This window comes from Ailuropoda melanoleuca, chromosome 12, assembly GCF_002007445.2.
Source record: "Ailuropoda melanoleuca isolate Jingjing chromosome 12, ASM200744v2, whole genome shotgun sequence".
Taxonomy (NCBI): domain Eukaryota; kingdom Metazoa; phylum Chordata; class Mammalia; order Carnivora; family Ursidae; genus Ailuropoda; species Ailuropoda melanoleuca.
In genome coordinates this window covers 40,377,260-40,390,883 of record NC_048229.1, presented here as the reverse complement: position 1 = coordinate 40,390,883, position 13,624 = coordinate 40,377,260, and the positions used below count along the sequence as shown (strand labels likewise).

Genomic DNA, 13,624 nt, shown 5'->3' with positions numbered 1-13,624 from the left:
GAGGGGTGAGGGGTATGAGGGGGTGGATGTGTGAGGGAGTGAGGGGTGTGGGAATGTGAGGGGGTGGGGAGAGAAGGGGTGCAGGTGGGTGGCAGGGGTGAAGGAAGATGGACAGAGATTGGGATGCAGGAGGGAATAAGTTATAGATGAAAGTTGTGACTCCTTGGGTGTGTTAATTCAAATCATGTAAAAATATCTTGACCTGTTTTTAATGGAACTGCGTCCTTTCCAGGGACTTCTAAAAATCAGAAATGGGAATCTCTCTGCCTCTCATGTAAAGGTCTTAGAACTAAACAGTAGGCTTTGGGGTACTCAGTGCTTGGGAGGATTTGGTGTGGAATTTTATGTGTTTTGTTTCATGTTCTTTTCATGAGATTTAAAAACCCTAATGGGGGTTTATGGATGACTTTGTGGATGACTGGGGTCAGGCTAGCACCTGGGGCAAGGTCTCAGAATATGCCCCGGACTATGACCCACTCCAGTTGAGTGATGGTCCCCCGTGGGTAGTAAACAGGGGAATTCCGACTGTGTCCAAATATTGGGGAGACAGGGTGTGGGACTGGAATGGGGGTGTAGGAGGAGTTTGGGGACATAGGAGGGGATGGAGACTCCCTTTCTGGAAGGGGGCCAGGTGTCTCCAGGCTCATCACACTCATGTTCCCCTCCATGACAGTGTTCTGCAGGGCAGGCCAAAAGCCACACAGGTGTCCCTAAACAGATCGGGGTGTGGGGAGGCAAGACATTCCCCAGGGGTAGCTCAAGGGTAACAGTCCCTGGGGGTCTGGCTTCCCTGGGAGGATGGGGGAGGAGCCCTGGCTGTGGGAGAGGGTGCAGCAGGTCGCTGACCACAGCTCTCTGATGCTGTCTCTGTCTCTGTCTCTCTCTTTCTCTCCACCCGCCCCCTGGTCCCCAGCTCCTGGAGGTGGCGGCGTGTAAAACCAGCCCTGGACACCTCCACTTCTGTCCCTGCCTGAGTGCGGAAGCCTGAGGATCGGGTGGAGGCGGTGGGGACCCCAGCCTTGCGCCGGGGAGCGCTCCCCCGAATGAGCCGCCCCACCCACCCGAGGCTGGTGCCGCTGCACCCCGCTGCCCCTCCCCAGGCCTTGGCAATGACGACCCCCCAAAGAGCCCGTCTGCATCCCGGATCCAGGGACTCAGGCCTTCAGCTCCTGGGGTCCGGGAGTCCAGCTCCAGCCCCCCCGCATTTTTTTTTGGAGTCCAGCCCCAGCCCCCCCGAATCCCCACGTACTGCTCCCCTGCACCTCCCGCTCTCCCCTCCGAAGAGGTCTCCCTGCACCCTCGGAGTCCATGTCTTGAGCTTAATAAATGTGCATTTGGTTTTTTCCCCTGTTCTGTCTGTGAGTTCTCATCTGTGGGGACAAAATGGGGGAGAGGGCAAAACTGAACCTTGGGGGAGCTCTCTCCCATCCCCAGACTTGCCCCCTCCTTTTTTCTCCCCTCCCCCAGCGCCCCAGTGGCCTCCCCCATCTCAGAGACCTGAAAGTTTCCACTCCTCTGCTCAACGCCCCCTCTCCAATTGCCCNTCCCCTATCCCCAAAGGAGCCCCACCCACCAAGACCTGCCGGCACTACCCCCCTCCCTCCCCCAGCGGGTGGGTGGAGGCCACTGCCCGCCCGGCCTCTCACCCCTGCCCCCCATCGCCCTCAGCGTCTCCCCCTCCTGCTCCCACCGCGGGCTCTGAAGCCAGGAAACCCGAGAGGAAATGACTGAGCCTGTCTCGGTCCCCGCCCGCCAGCTCTCCCCTGGCCACACCCTCCGCCGGGACGCAGCCACCGCCGCTGCCCTCTGTCCACGAGGCTGCCGGCTTGGGACCCCCCGGCTCTGACGTAAGTCTCTCCTCCGATCCGCCCGCGCCCGCGCCCGCCTGTCCTCTGCCCGGGGGCCGGGCTCAGGTGCCTGGAGGACTGCTCTTTTCGGTGCCTCTCTGCCCCCCGCTCATGCTCACGTCTCCGAGCCTGCTCTCCGGCACCACGGTGGGCTGCGGGCTCCTCTTCCTCCTGCCTCAGTCTCCCCAGCTCTCCGCCGACCCTCTCGGACCGGGTCTCCTAGAGGTGCCCGGCATCCTGCTCTATTGTCCCTGGGGCAGCGAGGCCCCTGACACCAGCTCACTTTTTCCTCTGAGATCGGGAGCACATTACTCATTCTTCCTCTTTCCCCTCCTTGCTGACTCCTCGCCTCTGGGGACAGCCCCGGAGGGAGGCACCAGGCCCCCTGATCTACTCCTGGGCCCTGTAGGGTCAGTGCTTTTGGGGTAAGTTCTTCTCTGCCCCAGGGGTGTCCCTGTGCAGTGGCTGCTGCTGGAAGCCCCGTTTGGTCTAATGCTTCTTGTTTTCTTTGGGGGCCTGCAGACGGAAGAAGGGGGTGGTTGCCAGGGCCTCCCTGCACTTCTAGAACCCTCCCTCTGCCCTGGAAACCAGCTGTCAGCCCTGGCAGGGGTCCTTGAAGCCAGAGGCGCTTGCTCTGGGTAAAGAAGGGGCTGCGGGATCCCCACCGGGGCTGGTGTGTGTGGGGGTGCTGCTGGTGGCCCGCCTCAGTGACATCATGGCTGACCCCAGCTCCGGCTCGCCCCATAGATGTCGCCATCTGGTCGCCTGTGTCTCCTCACCATCATTGGCCTGATTCTCCCCACCAGAGGTAAGGCTGAGCCTGTCCCCACTCTGCCCCAGACTGCCCCGCTTTGAGTGCTCTGGTGGGGTGGGTGGGCACCTGGTGAATTCGGATGCCCTGCCCGGTGTCTTCACCCTCCTCCTGAGCCAGCACCCGGAAGTGGGGTCTTGGTGACCGGGCCAGGGTTACACCCTCTTCGGACACCTCGCACCTGGGTGGCCGCCTCCAACGAGTCTGGCCAGAGCCTGTCCTGCTGAGCACCCTCCGTTTCACCTCCGAGAAGAACTCACTGAGTTTGATTTGGCGGGGAGATTGGTGTCAGTTTTCTACCGAGCAGCCAGGAACCCTAGGGTCCCAGCAAAGCAGCCCCGTGGATACCCTGGTGATACACGTTAGGAAAAGGGGGTGAGCTGGGGCCAGTCCAGAGGTGGAGGTGTCCCCCTGCCTGGGAAGTGTTTCCTGAAGGCAGCAGGCATTTGCAGGTGCTTTCTACGTGGCAGGTGTTGCATATGTGAACTCATCTCGACTTCAGCTCTACTCGGTTATACACTGTCGTGCCCATTTTATGGATGAGAATATTGAGGCTCAGCAAGGTTAAGTGCCCTGTGCCAGAGGCTAGTGAGTGGTGAGGCTGAGATATGACCCTCTTTCTTGCCCCCAGAATCCGGGACATACCCTCCACTGAAGCTGCCCCATTTGTCTTTGATAACATGGTTTTCATGTATTCTTTCAATCATTCACCAACTATTCACTGAGCAGCTGCGACGTGCCAGATCTGAATCGATGCACTGGGGGAACAGCAACACATCAAACAGGAGCTCACATTCTAGTCGGGAAAGCCAGGCGATGAATAATCCATCAGTAAATTACGTAGTACGCTAGAAGGTGATAAGTGCTATGGAGAAAAACAGAGAAGAGTTAGAAGGATTGTTTAGACGGGGCGGCCAGGGAAGACCTCACTAGAAGGCAACATTAGGGCAGACACTCGGAGATGAGGGAGTGAGCCAAGCAGGCATCTGGGGGACAGGTGACAAGTCCAACAAATCCAGTGAGTGTGAAGAACAGCGGGCAGGCCAGGTCGCTGGCTGGCCTGGGATGAACAAGGGTGCGGTGGGAAGAGGTGAGGTGAGAGGGGTGACGGGAGACCAGATGGAGGGGGCCAGAGGAGGGCCCCGCGAGTACTTTGATTTGTATTCGGAGCAAAGAGGGGGCTCTTCACCAGCAGGGCCTTGACCTGACTCAGGGGTTCACAGGCTCCCCGCCCCCCCGCTACAGGTGGGGAGCTGACTGCAGGGAGCAGGGATGAAGGCAGGGAGCCCAGGGAGGGATGTCCAGGCCAGAGAGGATGAGGCTGGGCCAGGGCGGGAGCAGTGGCTGTATCAGGGAGTTGGGGGAGACCCTTTCCTCTGTCGTGTCCTACAGCCCTGAGAAGCAGATTCGGTTATTATCCCCACTTTGCAGATGAGACAGCTGAGGCTCAGACAGAGGACTTCACCCGCTCCAGGTCACATAGCGAGGAAGTCGTTGGAAGCAGAATGAGACCGCAGCCCCAGCTGACTTTAGGACCTGGGCTCCCTAGGCCAAATGGCCTCTCCCATCCCACAAGGATGGGCAGGGTGGGAGGCTGGAGGAAGGGTGCTGGGCAGCAGCGTTTCTTAAAACACTTCCAGGCCCATGGACGGATACCCCCATTCAAATGTCTGTCTGTCCGTCGCTCCACCAACATGTCCTGAGCTACCACCCACAGCTTCAGAGGGGAGGGCAAGGGGTGGTGATGAGAGAAGGGGGACTAGAGGCTCCTCTCTGACTCCTCGCCCTGAATTTCCCAGGACAGATATTGAAGGAGGCCACATCCACTTCTCCAGAAGACCCAGCCAGGGTGAACATTCATGCCCTGACGCCGGCCCCAGGTGAGGAAAGAGGGATCGATCTGTCAAGATCCTGTCACTGCAAATAACAACAGCCACAAAAATCTCAAGCTCGGACCACTCAGGAATTTTGGGTTTGTGCAATCGGAAAGTCTGGTGATAGGCCTTCTGGCATGGCTCGGTCTAGGTGCTCAAATGATGCTATCAGGAACCTGTCTCCATCTCCTGGTTCTATCTTTCCTGTGTTGGCTGGATTCTCCTTTTATGGGGCCAGGCTGGCCTCTAGAGACCTGAGGCTTCCATCCTCCCTGCTAAGAAGCCAGAGGAAAGCGGGTTTCCTCTTCCCCAGTCCAGTAAAAGTCGCAGGACTGAGCGTCCCTGACCAGGCTCAGGTGACAAGTCCAACCGTGAGCTGATCATTGTGGCCACCAGCCAAAGCGGATTGGCCAGACCCCGGTCTCAGGTTCAACCTCCCGCAAGGCTGGTGCCAGCCTCGCTGACGGAAGTGGCCCCGGACTCAGGGGAGGGTGGTTCATAAGGAAAGTTCCAGGGGCTCTTACCAGAGGTGGATGGGTTCTGAGTAGGGGGATGCACGTCTGTGGGAGCGGGTGGGGGGGGAGGAGGCAGGGGAGGTGCAGGCGTGGCAGTTCGGTTGTTAGCAAATGGCGGGGTTAATTCATTTCAATTATATCAAAATTGAGTTGCGAAGGAAATCCCCGTTCCTCCACCCACGGACCTTCTCCACATCGTCTCTCTCTTCTCTCCCTGTTTCCGGACTCCAGACGCAGGCCACCTAGAGCCCCAGTCCACCCCTCAGACAACCCTGCAGACTGGTGGTGAGTGGGGCAGGGCGAGGGGGCGGGAGCAGGAGCTGGGGCTGGCGACAGAGGCCGCTCCCTCTCTTCCTCCCACTCTCCGGGTCCGGGTCCATGTTTACTCATTTCAGTCCCCTAGCTCTGAATCCTCTGGCTTACTTTGAGGTGGGGCAGTCAGCCACCCACCTCCCCTTCTTTAGAAACGAATCTTTTGAAATCATGAAAAACAATATGCACTTCGAAAAGTACAAAACCCATAAACGTAGAACTTCAGCAGATTACCCTCAACTGAACCCCTGCATGACTGGCACCCAGCTCAAGGAATAGAGCTTTGCAAACACCCCAGCTACTCCCCATGTGCCAAGGCCATTCCTTCCTTCCTTTTTATCTCTGTACCTTTTTCCTTTTTTGAGTTCTTAAACCAGTTTTGAACTGTTTCTTGGAGTATAACATAATTCCGAAAGTGCAGCCCGGTATCTCCGTTACTACGTAATGATACAGTAGCACATGCCCGCATTCTGCTTGGAAGTAATACAAATATCATAGGCGAGATGAAATCCCTTGGTCCATCTCCCATGCTGGTCTCTTCCCCTGTCTCTGAGAGGCCCCCACTGCTGGCGCTGGGTGGGGAGTAGCCCCCCAGGGATGCTGGGCCACGGGGGTATTGCCTGCAGAAAATATCCTGACTGGGAGGTGTGTGTCTGTGAGCAGATCATTTGTAAAATGATGGTTATTCTGCAACTTGCTCTCCCCCCGCCCCACGCCATGCAACGGTGTTTGGAAGCTCTCCCCACATTCCTATATAAACGCTCATCTTGTTCTTTTGCGCTCTGCGCGGTGCTCCGCTGGGCATCTGCGCGCGGTTAATGAAGCTTGTACATCTTGTGAACATCTTCGTCTTTTCTCCTACACCCAGCACCACAATAAGCAACCTCGTTCCCTCCTGAAGCAAATGCCTTATTCTATATTGGTTGTGGTTCTAAATATCTGACCTGTGTTCACTCATTCAGCCCCTGCACAAACCCTCTGAGATAGAACAGCCTCACTTTACAGGCAAGGAAACAGAGGCTCAGAGTAACTCACTCAAGGCATCGCAAAGAGTCAGGGACACAGGTGGGACTGGGGTCCCCGGAACCTGGCTTTTACCCATAACACTATGGGTCAAAAGACACGAACAGTGAAATGTGTTTTCAAAGCCACTTGGGAAGTGGCTGCGCGGAGTCCCCCTTTCCCATCCACACAGCAACACCTAGAACATGACCGACACCTAGAACATGACCGTCCCTGATGTTCGCCAACCTGAGGAGGGGGAGAGGGCCCCTTGCTGTTTTATGAATCTGCGTGTCCCTGATTCACTCTCACCCTTCCCTGGCTCATCTGACCTGAGTAGGAACAACACAGGAGCAGGAAGAGGAGACCCAGTCCCCACAAACAGAGGGGACCCAGTCCCCGCAACCAACGGGAATGCACGGGCTTCTAGCAACAGGTCCGAGGACTGGCAAGAGCGGCGCAGAAGGTAGGGCCTGGGACTAGAAGGGCCACATACAAATTTTGTTTAATTCTCTATCTGGGTCAGCAGTTCCCTAAGTACATTTCTCAGAGCACCCGTTTGGGGAATTGTTCATACATTTTCAAAAACTCTGTTTTGATTTGCAGTCAAAGGTATTTGGGAAATTCTGAGTTTTTCAGAGCACCCATTTGGGGAATTGTTCATACATTTTCAAAAACTCTGTTTTGATTTGCAGTCAAAGGTATTTGGGAAATTCTGAGTTTAAGTTAAACACATTTCTTTTTGGCGGGACTTCTTGGAGTCTTAGTAATGCTCATTTGCAGCAAGCAGCCCCTACAGGAGCTTCTCGTATGCAGCATTTCCCAAACCTGAGGGACTCTTGCTCAGGTTCCTTTATAGGGCTGGTGCTTGGAAATGTGGATGTAGGCGTTTCCTTTGTATACCTCTTCATGTTAGAGCAGGAGCTTTTCAGTTGTAAAATAATGCAAATGCAACTAAAAATAAAATAGATTTATTGGCTATATATGTTCTGTAAAGTCCAGATGCATGATTTCAGGAACAGCTGGATCAAGGTGTGCAGGCATTGTCGTCATAAGTGACTTGCTCTCTGTCTCTCAGCTCTGTTGTTTACCTTCGCAAGGTCTCAAGTTTCTTTTCCCCTCTTGGTGGCAAAGATAGTCCCATAGCTCTATTTAGGTCACAAACCCAGCAGATAGAGCACATCTCTTTCTCATCTCTAGCCCAAGGCATAGAGTTAACTCTCATTGGGCCAGCTGGGGTAACGTGCCCATGTCTGGCCAAAGGGAGCCAGGGAAATGGATTGCTCTGACTGGTTAGGCCCGAGTCTTGTGCCCACTCTGGGGAAGAGAGCGGGGTCAGCCCTGCCTGAACTGCATAGACCCAGAGTCAGGGAAGAGGTAGTTCCCCTCAGGACCAGTGAGTAGTTAGTATTTCAGAAGAATGGGAAAGAAAGCTGAGTCAAGGTGAAGGCAGCCGGTGGCCTCCAATGCCTGTCTGACCCATATTTGAGGAGCAGCCCCAACTGGAAAGTACTGTAGCTTGGGCCATTCCCAGGCTGACATACTTGCACAGTTGTGCAGACTGGGCACTGCACAAGAGCATCACCTCTAAGGCCATGTCATTTCCCTTGTGGATTTTTATAATCATTATAGTTTTCCAGTGATGGCACTAAAACATCTAATTCTGACTGAGCCTGTCTATTAAAACAATTTCACAACAGATGGACATAAAGTGTCTTGGAGAAGAGAACTTTTCTATTTTCCACAAAAGTGGAGGTGGGCGTATAGTGACTGTGTCCATACTTCCCGATTGAGAAAGCATTCTCACATCTCCAGATTCACTTGCTGTGAGTCCGTGTTGACCTGATTTACTCTGTGTTATGAGATCATGATCCTGACTCTATGTGACAGAAATTCAGCTGGGCCGAGGGGGTCACAGAGCCAAGTGGTAAAAGGCGCCTTGGAGCCTCCAGCTCACCCGGATCCTGAGCACATATGCCCCCAGAGCCTCTCTCCCTCCTTCATCTTTGTTTCTCTTGTGCCGGACCTTGTCTTCCCGCTGGTGAGGAAATGGTTCCTGCCATCTGCAAGCTCAGAGCTCCCAAACTTCACCTCCGTGTCCCTCAGAATGCCTACTCAGAGTGTGGAAGGTCCCAGGGAAGGAGGAGCCTGGGTCACATGCTCCCCCTTGTGGCCTGCATTACAATAGACCCAGGTGGACTGGGAAAGCGGGAACAGTCCCCCACAAAGAAAGGGGAAGCTGTTCCCAGGGAGGTGGCGTGAGAGCCACTATGGGCTAACAGCCCCATTTGCGGAGAGTTTGCTCCCTGCCGGGCACTGTGCTAAGCTTTCCCGTGTTCACTCATTCACGGCTCACAGCCACCCTGCGTGGTAGGAGGTGTTGAAGCCTCGTTTTACAGGAAGGCAGCTGGGGCCCAGAGAGGTTACTCCACTGGCCCTGGGCCACACAGCCCAAAGTGGCAGAACCAGAATTCGAGCCCCGGCTCTCTAGCACCCCATAGCACCGCACAGCACTTTACGATCCCTGTGGTCACTGTGTGTCTGTCCTCGCTTCTGGTCTGGCTTGAGTCTTCCTTTGGCCAAGGCTTTCCCAAACATCTCATGATCCTTGCCTGTCGGTTCATACTTAAGAAGTGAGTTGCTGGGGCGCCTGGGTGGCTCAGTCGGTTAAGCAGCTGCCTTTGGCTCAGGTCACGAACCCAGGGTCCTGGGATCGAGCCCCATGTCGGGCTCCCAGCTTCTCCCTCTCCCTCTGCCCTGCCGGTGCTTTCATTCTCTCTTAATCCTGGTGCTGGGCCCATGTTCTGGAAGCCCCCCTGCCTGGCTCAGAAGGATGCTATCCTTTGCTTCCCCGATTATGAGGCAGCCCAGGAGGTCCTGGGGGAGGAGTCAGGGGGCTGGGACAGCTGGTCCTAACCAGGGGGTGCAGGCTCGTTCGGTATTTCCATACCTGCCGTTCCTCGCTGTCCCGGGGGTACGAGTGGGGGGATACCGTGCCTGCCCACTGAATGTGTAGATGTGCAGGAGAGGGTCTCCTGGGTACAGACATTCAGCGACATCGTTCTCGTCCCTTGTCTGCTCCATGACTCACTTCCGCTCTCTGCCCCCTTCTAGCCACTCCCTCTGCTGAACCCACTAAAGGCACCACGCTCTCCAAGAGGCAGTCTCCGGGCAAAGGCATCAGGTCGGACCCTGTCCTCAGGCCTACCGGTCAGTAACTCCCTTCCCAGACTGGAAACAGGCTAGTTCCTATCCACTGTGTATTTCTAGCCCCTGGAACTCTGCTCAGCATGAAAGAGTCCTCCGTAAACATGTGTTGGGCGGATACATGTGTTCGAGGCTGGAAGAGGGTGGCGGGGGGTGTAAGAGAGAGCCAATAAATGTCTGGGTAGACAAATGAGTCCATGAATGATTGCAGCCTGCAAACCACCCTGATCCCCAGTGGCTTAAAACGACAACCACTGATTTAGCTCCCAGGGCTGCAATTTGGAAGTTTCGTCTGGGCTCTGTTGAGTGGTTCTTCTGGTCTCAGCAGGAATTACTCATGCATCTGAGATCAGTTTGGGGGTCAGGCAGGGAGCTCTGTTTGAGGGACACCTTGATCCGTCCCCTTGTGGTCTTATCTTCTACTTCCGGCCCAGCCAAACCCACTGAACAGATGGAAATGACATGTCCACAGGTCAGGTAGAGAGTTCATTCATTCATTCATTCAAAACATATTCACGAGCACTTACTGCGTTCTTGGTGCCAGAGATGCAGCAGTGAACAAGGCAGACAAAAATCTCTTCCCTCATGGAGCAGACATTCTAAGTGGGGGGATAGAGACAGCAAATACTAAGAATTATGTATCGGGTGGTTTAAAGCTGCTATCAAGAGAAATAAAGCAGCATTAGGGTCAGAGGTGACTGGAGAGCATTTTCCATAAGGGCCAGGGAGACCTATCTGAGAAGGAGCTGAGGGGCAGTCATGTAGATGTCTGGGCATGTGTTCAAGGCAGAGACGGCAGCAGGTGCAAAGGCCCTGAGGTGATAGGGGCTTGGCTTGGCCACCAGCAGGGTGGCCGGTGGAGCTGGAGCATCTGGGTGAGCAGGGATGTGAGGAGTGGAGCAGAGAGGAGGTGGGAGCCACGTGGTGTGTCATATGAGGCTTTGGTTCTAAGTGTCCTAAGGCAGAGACCCAAGTCCCCCTTCCCTGACTCTGCCATTCACTGCTTCACTCCCCAATTTTTGCTGAACTCTGACTTGCTCCCTGTCTGTCCCCCCAGGCTCCAGTGAGGACGACCCCTTCACCTATGGTAAGTTACCCATGGGAGGCTGTGGGAGGAGGGAGGGAGGGAGGCACCTCTTGCCATACTCTGTCATTTTTCTCCCCGCAGACGAGGGCACGCTCCGGAAGCGGGGGCTGCTGGTCGCAGCTGTGCTGTTCATCACGGGCATCGTCATCCTCACCAGTGAGACTCGGACCTGGGGGAGGCACCGAGCCTGGGAGGGAGGAGCTCTGGCTTGAACTTTGACTCAAGGTTTCAGTTCTTCAAGGCCCCCTGGGCAAAGTGGTTTTAAGTGAGGCATATCAGCTACGTGTCCATATAAACCACTCCAGAAGTCAACGGCTTGCAATGATCACCATGTACTTAGCGCTCAGCTGTGCCCTTTGGAAATGTAGGCTGGGCTCAGCTGGGTGGTTCTTCTGGTCGCAGCAGGATGGCACAGCAACAGGGAGCCCTGTCCCTGCAGCTGGGAGGGGTGACCGGAGGGAGTGGTGGCACCAGGGACTGGTGGGGACAGAACTGTAAGCGGGGCCACCGGCTTGAGAGGTTTCCAGCCCCTACCCCCTGTAAGGCCACCAGGAGGGAGCAGGAGTGGAGGGTATCAGATACCGGAACCTCTGTCTCCAGCCGTGGCCTCCCTGCCAGTGCTCTGCTAGAAGGCAAGGGGCCGGGGGCTGCCGTCTCATGAAGGCAGGGCAGCATTGCACGGAGCCCAGCATTGTACAGGGAATGGGGGGCAAACAGAGAATAACAAGCAGAAAAAATAATTTTTCAAACAGTTTTTTAAATGCTGCCAATGAACTAAAACACCCCATCAGGAAAACGCACACAGCCATGTCTTTTTTGTCTAAGGTGGGAGGCGGAACGCTAACAGTGGTGAGCAGAGATCTCTAGCATCTGCCTGCCCCACACTGAATCCAGGGCTCAAGGAACACTGCCTCCGTTGTTTATTGATCCTGACCTTGTGCTGGGGCCCTGTCCACACCCCCCTTCTCCCCCTGCCCCCACCGCCATGAGAAAAGTGAGGCGCAGAGAACTGAGGGGTTTGCCCAAGGTCAGACAGCACACCAAAATCAGGGAAGGACTGGACACAGGTCTGTGTGAGGGCAGAGCCTGAAAGTCAGCTCTGGGGCCATCGCTTGTTCTGGTGAAAGTCATTTGTGGGCACCTACCCTGTGCCCACCCCGTGCCCTGGTCCCTGCCCTCGGAGAGCGCACATCCAGTGGGGGAATGACAGTAAACAGGTAAGTGCATTAATAAGCAGCGTGGACACTGAGGGAGGTAATTGCCAGAAGGAAAATAGAGCAGAATGACAAGCCAAGAGGGATGGGGAGAGACGATCCCTCTAAAGAGATAAGATCAGGACTGATTCTTGATGATGAGAAAGACGATTTAAAAAACAGGTAAAGGGAGCAGCAAGGACAAAGCCCCAGGGGCAGGAATGAGCTGAGCATGTTGCAATAACCACAGGAAAAGGCCAGGGTGGCTGGGGCCGTGTGAGCCCAGCGGGGAGTAGAAAGAGGTGAGGAGGCAAGGGTGGCAGCCAGGAGACATGTCTTCTGAGATCCCACCCCCTCATTCATCTTGGTCCAGCCGCCGGTTGTCCATTAAGATCACCTGTCTCCTCCTACCTCAGGGCCTTTGCACTGGCCATTCCCTCTGCCTGGAACACCCTTCCTCTAGACGTCCATGTGGCTCCCCCTCACCTCCTTCAATGTGCTCAAATGTCACCTGCTCAGTGAGGCCCCTCTAGTCATCACCGTGAGGATACCCCTGACCCCTGGGCCTCCCTGCCTCCATCCTGGCTTTAGTTTTCTTCTGATATCACTGTCTGTACGCTTGGCTTTGTCATTTTGTTTATTGTCGGTCTCCCCGACTAGACAGTTTTACCAGGACAGGGATTTTGTTCATTCCTGTCCCCGGCTGTGCTCCCAGTGCGGAGATCAGAGCCTGGCACATAGTAGGTGCTCAGTAAATATTTGCTGAACAAATTAATCACACACAAGCTCGGATGGGTTTTCAAAGGGCTCCTCTGTGTGTGTGGAAGGCTGCTCCCTTGGGGGCCCTTGAACTAGCTCTTCTCCTGGCTCAGGGTCAACCAGGAGCTTCCCGAGGGGCAGGGTTGGTGGGCCTTGTCCCCCAGCACCAGAGCACACGCAGTAATCAATGTTGTTCCAACTCATGACTGAACCCTTTCCTTCACCCACAGGTGGCAAGTGTAGACGGTTACCCCAATTATGCCGGAATCGTAACAGGTGAGACCATCGGAAAGAGGGGCCGGCAACCCAGTCGATGGGCACCCCAAGACTGAGTCCGCACCAGCTCACTGTGCCCAGCCACCTCCCTCCCCTCGCAGAGCCTACAGAATAGTCAGTAAAGCCCACCGTGCAAGGGAAGACCCGGATGGAGCCAGAGCCAGGGCTGATGGCCCAAGGCCCCTACCCTTATCACCCCACCCACCCAGAGGGCCGCCCGGGCTCCCTGGGCTCTGTCCGCCAAGTTACCCATTCTGTTCAGACGAAAAGTAAAGCACAGTGGTCCTTGCCCATGGTCTCTGATCATTCATGACTGGGGAGTGGAAGAAGGCGGCTGGGACTGGGGACGGGTCCCCTGAGGAGTGAAAGGAGCGGGTCACAGACTCAAAAGCCAAGGCAGGGGGTACGGTGAACAGGGCCTGGCTGGTGTGAGGCAGGAGGGATGGGACGGCAGGCCACGGGGTCTCTGGCCGGTGAGAGCGTCCGCACTGGATTGGTGCTGGGCAGTGTGAGACCTTGGCCTGGTGTCCGACGCCAGCTCACCCCTCACTTTGGTAGGTAATACCAGTAACTGGCCAAGTGCCAGTGGAGGTCCCGGACCCACGGCGGCCTGCTTTTCTTTACACTCCAGATCCTTCCATCACTGTGAGGGGCCTCACACACGTGTGTAGACACCCCAGCCTGTGCATCCAAACTCCACCCACACTCCCAGCCACAAACGACTGTCTCTGGGCCGCCTCT

At 55.7% G+C, this 13,624-nt stretch overlaps 1 protein-coding gene across 5 annotated transcripts; it reads left to right on the top strand.

Annotated features, from left to right (window-relative positions):
* The first annotated feature begins 1,689 nt into the window (after window positions 1–1,689).
* Window positions 1,690–13,174, top strand: FXYD5 (FXYD domain containing ion transport regulator 5). 5 transcript variants are annotated; one of them, XM_034638431.1, is made up of 10 exons: window positions 1,730–1,847; window positions 2,370–2,485; window positions 2,595–2,655; window positions 4,458–4,538; window positions 5,279–5,332; window positions 6,702–6,827; window positions 9,476–9,571; window positions 10,626–10,655; window positions 10,737–10,880; window positions 12,838–13,174. In XM_034638431.1, exons 3-9 carry the CDS (start codon window positions 2,595–2,597, stop codon window positions 10,865–10,867), a joined length of 579 nt encoding a protein of 192 aa, XP_034494322.1. In that variant the 5' UTR covers window positions 1,730–1,847; window positions 2,370–2,485; the 3' UTR covers window positions 10,868–10,880; window positions 12,838–13,174. The 5 variants fall into 5 exon arrangements, with proteins under 5 accessions (XP_034494321.1, XP_011225364.1, XP_034494322.1 ...); XM_034638432.1 differs by lacking the exon at window positions 1,730–1,847 and adding an exon at window positions 2,254–2,272; XM_034638430.1 differs by lacking the exon at window positions 2,370–2,485 and having other exon boundaries at window positions 1,690–1,847.
* The last annotated feature ends 450 nt before the right edge of the window (window positions 13,175–13,624 follow it).

What these genes read in the sequence shown, in the direction of transcription:
- FXYD5 (XM_034638430.1), top strand. Translation starts at nt 2,595, where the DNA reads ATGTCGCCATCTGGTCGCCTGTGTCTCCTCACCATCATTGGCCTGATT. An exon ending in CCTGATTCTCCCCACCAGAG is followed by an intron (nt 2,656 to 4,457) that starts GTAAGGCTGAGC and finishes TGAATTTCCCAG; the next exon opens with GACAGATATTGAAGGAGGCC. An exon ending in GGACGACCCCTTCACCTATG is followed by an intron (nt 10,656 to 10,736) that starts GTAAGTTACCCA and finishes TTCTCCCCGCAG; the next exon opens with ACGAGGGCACGCTCCGGAAG.